The sequence below is a fragment of the Gobius niger genome (genome assembly GCF_951799975.1).
Source record: "Gobius niger genome assembly, chromosome: 18".
Taxonomy (NCBI): domain Eukaryota; kingdom Metazoa; phylum Chordata; class Actinopteri; order Gobiiformes; family Gobiidae; genus Gobius; species Gobius niger.
The window spans coordinates 924,412-934,150 of NC_136869.1; the positions used below are offsets into that span (position 1 = coordinate 924,412).

The 9,739-nt window shown below is 40.4% G+C and overlaps 1 protein-coding gene across 1 annotated transcript; it reads right to left on the bottom strand.

Moving 5' to 3' along the window:
* Positions 1-7,251: 7,251 nt before the first annotated feature.
* Positions 7,252-8,099, bottom strand: ppp1r3g (protein phosphatase 1 regulatory subunit 3G). Its single transcript, XM_079576551.1, has one exon. It carries the CDS (start codon positions 7,961-7,963, stop codon positions 7,271-7,273), a length of 693 nt encoding a protein of 230 aa, XP_079432677.1. The 5' UTR covers positions 7,964-8,099; the 3' UTR covers positions 7,252-7,270.
* Positions 8,100-9,739: the final 1,640 nt, after the last annotated feature.

A 9,739-nucleotide genomic window follows, 5' to 3' on the forward strand; every position in this document is an offset into this window, starting at 1 on the left:
CTGAATCCAGCCCAGAACATGTGACGTCAGCAGCAGGTTCAGCCCACTGACGACACAGAGCCCAGCGTCTTCCTCTTCATGACGAGGAAGACGCTGATGAGTTTTGTAGGCCTTAGCGTTCAAATGAGGCGTTACTATGGCCCATAGGCTTTAAGCTCCAGTCCAGGAGCTTTTAGATTGGAGTAAAGCTGGAGAAAATATGCTTGTTTAACCCCTTAACTCCCGCCTGAACCGAGCACATTTTCTCCAGTTTGGCTTTACCCCAATCCAAAACCTTCTGGAAAAAAGGTGAGAAAATAGCAACAAAACTGAGACGAAAACAATGATGGAAATGTGACAAAAGTGACGAAAACATTGACAAAAAATTGAGAAAAAATGACCAAAAAAATGACGAAAAAGTGAGAAAACATTGACAAAAAAGGGACGAAAAAGTAGCAAAAATGTCACAAGAAATTGACAAAAAAATAATCAAAAAATGTCAATAATGTGATAAAAAATTGACCGAAATAATACAAAAAATTGACAAAAAATGACAAAAAAAAATATTTAAAAAAAATGACAAAAATTTATTGAAAAAAATTATGTGACAAAAAAGAAAAAAAATTACAAAAATGTGACAAAAAAATTACTAAAATTTAATTTAAAAAAATGGATGAAGAAATGACAAAAATGTGATTAAAAAATGATTAAAAAAAGTGACAAAAATGAGTTGAATACCCAACAAAAAAATGATGGGAAAAAAAAATGTGATGACGTGAGGAAAAAGCTCCTCTCGGTTCAGGCGGGAGTTCAGAGGTTAAACCTGGCTCTGACCGTTATTCAGATTCGGGCTGTGCAATTAATGTAAATTCGATTACGATTTCGATTATTACACTAGACGATCACAAAAACAGCATAATGGAGAACAAAGGATTATTAAGGATGTTCCCGCTCGTCCTGAAAATAACATCACACTCATACCTTTTATACCTAACTCTTAGATAACACCACTGTTCAGAGCTCACCTTGTGCTGAAGGAGAACAGCTGTTTTATCCTCCACATCCTTTACTCAGACACTGGTTTTGTTTAGTAGAAAAGTCTGAAACTCTTCTTCAGGATCAGATCAACGGAGCTCAAACAAACTCTTATTACTTCATGCAGCTGAGATGATTGTTTCTGTGTTTCCTTCACATTTCACTAAAGGCTCAGGCTTTGGTCCGACATAAAAACATTGTCGCTGAGTGATGATGTCATCAGGCTGCGCGGCTCTGTGGGACAGGTGTGAGGGCTGGCCAGCAGGGGGCAGGTGTTCTTATAGGATTAGTTTAGAAACTTGAGCATATTAACCTCTGAACTCCCGCCTGAACCGAGAGGATCTTTTTCCTCATCGTCATCACATTTATTTATTTTTTCCATCATTTTTTTGTTGGGTATTTAACTCAGTTTTATAACTTTTTTGTCATTTTTTTTTCTATTTTTTTGTCATTTTTTTGTCTTTTTTCATCACTTTTTGTCACATTTTTGTCAAAGTTTTCGTAATAAAAATGAATAAATAAAATAAAGCGCTTTTTTTAAGGCAACAAATAATCGTGATTTCAATTATTACTAAAATAATCGTGATTAGTAGTTTTTCTATAATCGACCCGACCTCCAGCAAAAATGTTTCAAAAATTCAACAAAAAAGTGACAAAAAATCAACAAAAATGTGACAAAAATTCAACAAAAAAATTCAACAAAAATTCTACCAAAATTCAACAAAAATTCAACAAAAAAATGACAAAAATTCAACAAAAAAGTGACAAAAATTCAACAAAAATGTGACAAAAATCAACAAAAAAATGACAAAAATTCAACAAAAAACGACAAAAATTCAACAAAAAAGTGACAAAAATTCAACAAAAAAGTGACAAAAAAATGACAAAAATTCAACAAAAAATGACAAAAAATCAACAAAAATATGACAAAAAATCAACAAAAAAGTGACAAAAAATCAACAAAAATGTGACAAAAATCAACAAAAAACGACAAAAATTCAACAAAAAAATGACAAAAAAATTGACAAAAAAATGACGAAAAAAAAAAAACAAAATGACACAAACTGTCCAGCTGCTCTGAGGGAACCCGACCTCCTCCAGCTGTTCTGACCGGACCTGAGTCTCTTAAAGCGTGGTGTTCTTGGACTTTACTCCGCTGTTGCGACAGGAGCAGAGACTCGTTCAGAATCACGTTTACGTAAAACAAACATTTGCTTTCGTCTGATCTGGAGCTATTCCCGTCTCCCAGGGGTCAAAGGTCAGAGGTCAAAGGCCCGGATCTGTTATGTTTGTGAAGCGTGAAACACACAAACCAACTGAAGGCTCGACATCAGGGACTGAGCGAGAAGACGTGACCTTTGTTCTTATATTTGAAGAGTTTCGTGGCGCTAGGCTAACGCTAGGCTAGTGCATGTCTATGGTATCAGCTAGCCTGCATTAAAAACAGTGTGACCCGCTCCACAGAGCACCTGAGGCAAATCACTGATAACACCAGACTAACCATATACATGTCTGTGAATATAACTGACCTGCATCACATGAACGATCACATTTTGAGGGACTATTTTCTCTCAGATCACTCCGCCGCCGCGTAGCTTATACAACCACGAAGCTGATGCTGCTCAAACATAAGGTATTTTAAATGATTCTATGGACACAGACATTTATATGGTTAGTCTGGTGTTGGAACAATGATGGAAATGTGACAAAAAAGTGACAAAAAAATGACAAAAATGTGACAAAAAAATGACCAAAAAAAAGACAAAAAATGACAAAAAAATGACAAAAAAAAGACAAAAAAATGACAAAAAAAGACAAAAAATGACGAAAAATGACGAAAAAAGACAAAAAATGACGAAAAATGACGAAAAAAAGACGAAAAAAGACAAAAAATGACCAAAAAATGAAAAAAATTTGATAAAAAATTTGATTAAAAAATGACGGAAAAATGACAAAAAATGACAAAAAAATGACAAAAAAATGACAAAAAAATGACAAAAAATTACAAAAAATTACAAAAAAAATTACAAAAAAATTACAAAAATGTGACAAAAAATTTGATAAAAACTTGACAAAAAAATAACAAAAAAATGACAAAAATGTGACAAAAAAATGACAAAAAATTCATGGTGCTAGGCTAGTGCTAGGCTAGTGCATGTCTATGGTATCAGCTAGCCTGCATTAAAAACAGTGTGACCCGCTCCACAGAGCACCTGAGTCACTGATAACACCAGACTAACCATATACATGCCATGTCCATAGAGTCATTTAAAACAGGGGTAGGCAACGGTATTATGTAAAACAGTGATTCTCAACTGGTGGGTCGGGACTCAAAAGTGCGTCATGAACCTATAGGGAACTTTTTTTTCAATATTTTCCATCTGAAACTACACACAAACACACTGGAGTCTGTTAAAATTAATATCATTGGGTTGTTTTTTATCATAATCTCAGTCTTAAAAGCAAATCTACGGCTTGTTCTATAAAAACATGCGGTAAATACAATATTTTATGCGATATATGACAAACTGTAGTTATATTTGGGTCGCAGCTGGTCATTAAGGTAATGGCGGGTCTCGGAGCCGGACCACTTTAGAACCACTGATGTAAAACTTTGGCATTTACACAAAATGGTTCGTAACTTGAGGATACCACGGTGAGATTCGGCCCTCGGTGTTTTGGCCCCTGTGACGCAAACTTGCCTCCTCCTGATTCAAAATACCTTATATTTGAGCAGCATCAGCTTCCTGGTTGTATAAGCTACACGGCGGCGGAGTGATCGGCGAGAAAATAGTCCCTCAAAATGCGATCGTTCATGTGTTGGGTATTCAACTCATTTTTAGAACTTTTTTGTCATTTTTTTGTCAAATTTTGTCATTTTTTCGTCATTTTTTAAATCAATTTTTTGTCATTTTTTGTGAATTTTTTGTCATTTTTTTGTACATTTTTCGTCATTTTTTTGTCACAGTTTTGTTGCTTTTTTCACACCTTTTTTCCAGAAGCTTTTGGATTGGGGTAAAGCCAAACTGGAGAAAATGTGCTCGGTTCAGGCGGGAGTTAAGAGGTTAAAAGACCTTATATTTGAGCAGCATCAGCCTTGTGGTTGTATAAGCTACGCGGCGGCGGAGTGATCTGCGAGAAAATAGTCCCTCAAAATGCGGTCGTTCATGTGATGCAGGTCAGTTATATTGACAGACATTTATATGGTTAGTCTGGTGTTATCAGTGACTCAGGTGCTCTGTGGAGCGGGTCACACTGTTTCTAATGCAGGCTAGCTGATACCATAGACATGCACTAGCCTAGCACTAGCCTAGCGCCACGAAACTCTTCAAATATAAGAACTGCATGAATTACAAAAACAAATATCTCCAGAAATCAGCAACACTCTGGATAACGAGGACATGAGGCCCTGTGTCAAACATCCTGAAATATCCCTTTAACCTCTTAACTCCCGCCTGAACCGAGAGCGTTTTCTCCAGTTCAGCTTTACCCAAATCCTAACGCCTCATTTGAAAGATCTACAAAACTAAATGGATCTTTTTCCTCACGTCATCAGATTTTTTTTCCATCATGTTTTGGGGGTTTTCAACTCATTTTTGTAACTTCTTGTCACATTTGTCCTTTTGTTGTCAAATTTTTGTCATTTTTTTGTGACATTTTTGCCAATTTTTAAACATTTTTTTCTGAATTTTTCATAAATTTTTTGGTCCGTTTCTTGTCCTTTTTTTGTCTGTTTTTTGTCTAAATTTTCTCACTTTTTAGTCATTTTCTTTTGTCAGTTTTTCGTCATTTTTTGTGACATTTCTTGTCGTTTTTTCATTAATTTTTTGGCCAAATTTTTGTCAATTTTTTGTGACATTTTTGTCATTTTTTTGTCATTTTTTTCGTCAATTTTTTATCATTTTTTTTGTCAAATTTTTGTCAAATTTTTGTCAATTTTTTGTCAAATTTTTGTCATTTTTTTGTCACATTTTTGTCAATTTCTTGTGACATTTTTGTGACATTTTTGCCACTTTTTCATCAATTTTTCATCACTTTTTTGTCACATTTCCATCATTGTTTTCGTCTCAGTTTTGTCGCTATTTTCACAGCTTTTTTCCAGAAGCTTTTGGATTGGGGTAAAGCCAAACTGGAGAAAATGTGCTCGGTTTCAGAGTTAAGAGGTTAAAAGAACTTATATTTGAGCAGCATCAGCTTCGTGGTTGTATAAGCTACGCGGCGGCGGAGTGATCTGAGAGAAAATAGTCCCTCAGAATGCGATCGTTCATGTGATGCAGGTCAGTTATATTCACAGACGTTTATATGGTTAGTCTGGGGTTATCAGTGATTTGCCTCAGGTGCTCTGTGGAGCGGGTCACACTGTTTCTAATGCAGGCTAGCTGATACCATAGACATGCACTAGCCTAGCACTAGCCTAGCACCACGAAACTCTTCAAACATAAGAACTGCATGAATTACAAAATGTTATATCTCCAGAAATCAGAAACTCTCTGGATAACGAGGACATGAGGCCCTATGTCAAACATCCTGAAACATCCCTTTAACCTCCTAACTCCCGCCTGAACCGAGAGCGTTTTCTCCAGTTCAGCTTTACCCAAATCCTAACGCCTCATTTGAAAGCTAAGACCAACAAAACTAAATGGATCTTTTTCCTCACGTCATCAGATTTTTTTTCCATCATGTTTTGGGGGGTTTTTCTGAATTTTTCGTACATTTTTTTGTCCGTTTTTTGTCTAAATTTTCTCACTTTTTAGTCATTTTCTTTTGTCAGTTTTTAGTCATTTTTTGTGACATTTCTTGTCGTTTTTTCATTAATTTTTTGGCCAAATTTTTGTCAATTTTTTGTGACATTTTTTGCCAGTTTTTCATCATTTTTTCATCATTTTTTGTAAATTTTTTGTCAGTTTTTAGTCTAAGTTTTCCCCCTTTTTTGTCACTTTTTCTGTCATTTTTTCATATTTTTTAGTCATTTTTTGGTCAATTTTTTGTGACATTTTTGCAACTTTTTCATTTTTTTTTCTGAATTTTTCGTCAAATTTTTGTCCGTTTTTTCATCAATGTTTTCTCACTTTTTTCTCACATTTCCATCATTGTTTTCGTCTCAGTTTTGTCGCTATTTTCACACCTTTTTTCCAGAAGCTTTTGGATTGGGGTAAAGCCAAACTGGAGAAAATGTGCTCGTTCAGGCGGGAGTTAAGGGGTGGAGCCTCAGTGTGATGAGGAGCACAGGTTCTGCTGGTGTTCATCATCATCATCATCATCATCATCATCATCATCATCAGGTCAGTGAAGATTCGAAAACCCCTGTGAACTGGCCCGGGAGACCCCACACTTCGGAGTGATAGTGTACATGTTTTAGTCTGGATACTGCAGTAAAAGTCCAGGCTCAGGTTCTTCCAGAGCTGCGTCTCTCACTTTCTCGCTGCTCTGGTTTCCTGAGCCTGTCTGCTCTTGTACATGTTTTGGGTTGGTGGGGGGAACATGTGAAGCTCAGAAAGGCCTTTAAACTAAACCAGGTCTGAAATCCCTCTGACTTCACCGAAGAGTCCGGAGCTCAGGGACGACGGAGTCTTATCGACGAGGGTCAGAGGTCAGAGGTCAGAGGGTGACCTGCACCGCGGGTTGAGAAACGCTGGAAATGGGTCACGAGGCTAAAAATAACCTGAGGTCAGTGAACTCAGCGCCGACTCAAGGGTCAAAACAAATAAAACATCACTGAGCCTGAGCCGGGTCTGGGTCTGAGTCTGAGCCAGATCAGACTGTTCATTTAATTTATTCACAGTTGTTCATAAAGTGCCTCAGAAACGGATCCGTGTCGAATGAAAATCCTCATCTCTTTTAATCCAAATGTATTTTTCCCAATTGAAGATTCTTCATGACGTCATCGACACTTTCAGGTTTGAGTTTTTTTATTTGTTTTTTCTACTTCAGTGACGTCAGTTTTTCTGAGACTCATTTAAACAGTTTGTTTTGAAGATGAGTCGATGAAACCCGGGTCAGAAACTGTGAGTCTGATTCACTGAACAAACTGGACTCTGACCCGGACCCACAGTACTACAAGTACACAGTAAAAGTACACAGTAAAGTACACAGTCAGAGTACACAGTAAGAGTACACAGTAAAGTACACAGTAAGAGTACACAGTAAGAGTACACAGTAAAAGTACACAGTAAAAGTACACAGTAAAAGTACAGGAAGCCTTTATTAGTTTGTGTATCACAGGTTTATGTGGTAAACGAGGGGCGCGTGCATGAGTTCAGGGCGTGCATGTTTTGTCCCCGGGGTCCCGGTGCGCGCGGCCGTAGCCGTACCTCAGGCTGTAGTTTCGGCCTCCGTTATTGTCCCAGAACTCTCCGCGCGCGCTGCGCAGGACCAGCGCGAAGTGCACCGCGCTCGCGCTCCACAGTGGCGGCACGAGCACGGAGAAAGTGTACCGGCCCTCGGACACGCGCAGGGCGGGCGCGTCCACGTGTGACAGCCACTCATTAAAGGTGAATCTGACGAGCACCGCTGCGTGCGCGTCCTCCGTGCGCGTAAGCACTTGTCCGCGCACCTCGAACGGCGTCACGTGCACTTTCTCCAGGGCCACGCACTGCTCGTGCACTCTCTGCTGCGCGTCCACGGGCTCCGGGAAACATGGCACGAGCACGGGCTGCGCGTGCGTCTGCACGGGCTCGAAACTCCTGTAGCGCGAGAGCACCGCGTGCGGCACGAGCGGTTCGTCCGCGGCGCTGAAGTGCTTCACGTCCGCGAGACTCAGGCCCAGCGTGTCCGCGAACTGCACGCGCTTCCGCGCACCGTCCCCGAGCAGCGCGCACGCGGGCAGAGAGCGCGCCCTGCGCCGGTCCCTCCTGAAGCGCATGCGCGCCGCGTCCTGCTCCGCGTCCAGATCCTCGTCAGACTCCGCGAGCCCGTTGTCCCGGGGGCTCGTGCCCCGCGGAGGCTCCATCTCTACCGAGTCCCGGCGCGAGCTCCTTTAAACACTCCCGCCTCGTGCGCACGGCAGAGGCGCGTGCTCCGCTGTGGCACGTCCGGCGCATGGGCTCCGCTCCAAGAGACTCTGACCCGGGACCCCCGCGCGGACAGTTAAACCCCCTCTGACGTCATCGGCGTGAGGACGCCCCGGCCTGGGCACGTCCTGGTCACGTCCTGCGCGTGCTCAACAACAGCAGCGTCATTATGAAGTTTGTTCCATAGTTTATGTTTTATAAATATAAGAAACCCTGCGCTCCTGAGAAAAAAAAACTTTATTTATTCACATTTACCCAAAACATTATATTACAATATAATACATTATATTACAATATAATACATGATAATACATAATATTACATAATATTACATTATAATATATTATATTACATGATACACACAGTTTAAAGAAAGATCCCGGATGTCAAAGGAACTCCTCCTTTTCTTTTGTTTAAAACAGTTTCCTCAGTTCTTCCTCTCAGAACTAGAATCACATCAGATCAAACTCAGATCTTTAACGGACACATAAAACATGTACAATAAACAGGAGGCATCAGACAAAACAAACGAACAAACTTTGGGTCGGTGCCGCGCCGTTACGCACGCTTTACGCACGCTTTACGCACGCTTTACGCACAGACCCCGGTGTCCAGCCTCTCTGGACAGATGTGGACGCACTGCCTGACCCCTGCTTTACTCCGGCACACGCGGAGTGATGTCACCGTGACGTCACCCGTCTGTTTGTTTACCCCGGTGCGTGACGGTGCGTGACGGTGCGTGACGCTGGGCTCGCGCGCACAGGAGCACGCGGTTATATAACGGCGCGGATCCCCAAACAAAACATCAGGGACCAATGAGAGCGCGGCACCGGCCCACGCGCGCAAGGGGGAGGAGTCACGTGGGGAAAAGTTTGATTTGAGTGAAAAGAAGACATGAACACTCTCTTAACCTCTTAACCCCCGCCTGAACCGAGCACATTTTCTCCAGACTTTACCCAAATCTGAAAGTTTCTTGAAAAAAAAAAAACCTTCTAAATAGAGACAAAGGCGTCACTCTGAGCTATAGGCCAGGGCTGCCCAAACTTTTTGTGTCCGAGGCCAAAATGAAAAAGTGCCTGTGGGTCGCGGGCCAAACACGGCGATGTCAGCGTGAAACATATAACTGCAAATAATAAAAGTTGCTTTATTTTCTTTTTTGGTTTAGCTTTGCATTTATTTCAATTTATGCTGTTAACCTCTAAACTCCCGTCTGAACCGAGAGGATCTTTTTCCTCACGTCATCAGATTTTTTTTTCATCCGTTTTTTGTTGGGTTTTCAACTCATTTTTGTAACTTTTATGTCATTATTTGGTCATTTTTTGTCACATTTTCGTCATTGTTTTCGTCTCAGTTTTGTTGCTATTTTCACAGCTTTTTTCCAGAAGCTTTTGGATTGGGGTAAAGCCAAACTGGAGAAAATGTGCTCGGTTCAGGCGGGAGTTAAGGGGTTAACACAACAAAATCAATTGTATGTAAATGCCACATTATATCATTTTGAAAGTGTCAGTTCAGCATAAATTCTTTTATAAGCCATGTATGTCAACGATTTTTGCAAAAAAAAGTTGGAAAAATGGGAAAGTTGATGCTACGACGCTGTGATTGATAAACACCAAAACACCAGAACAGTGTTTCCTTAGCTTTGCGAAAGGAGTGAAACAGCGCCCCCAATTTGACGCTGGTGGACAAAAAGTGAACTGCATCTATATTTGCCACTG

Bases quoted from the DNA above. Each gene is read 5' to 3' on its own strand.
- ppp1r3g (XM_079576551.1), bottom strand. From the start codon at position 7,963: ATGGAGCCTCCGCGGGGCACGAGCCCCCGGGACAACGGGCTCGCGGAG.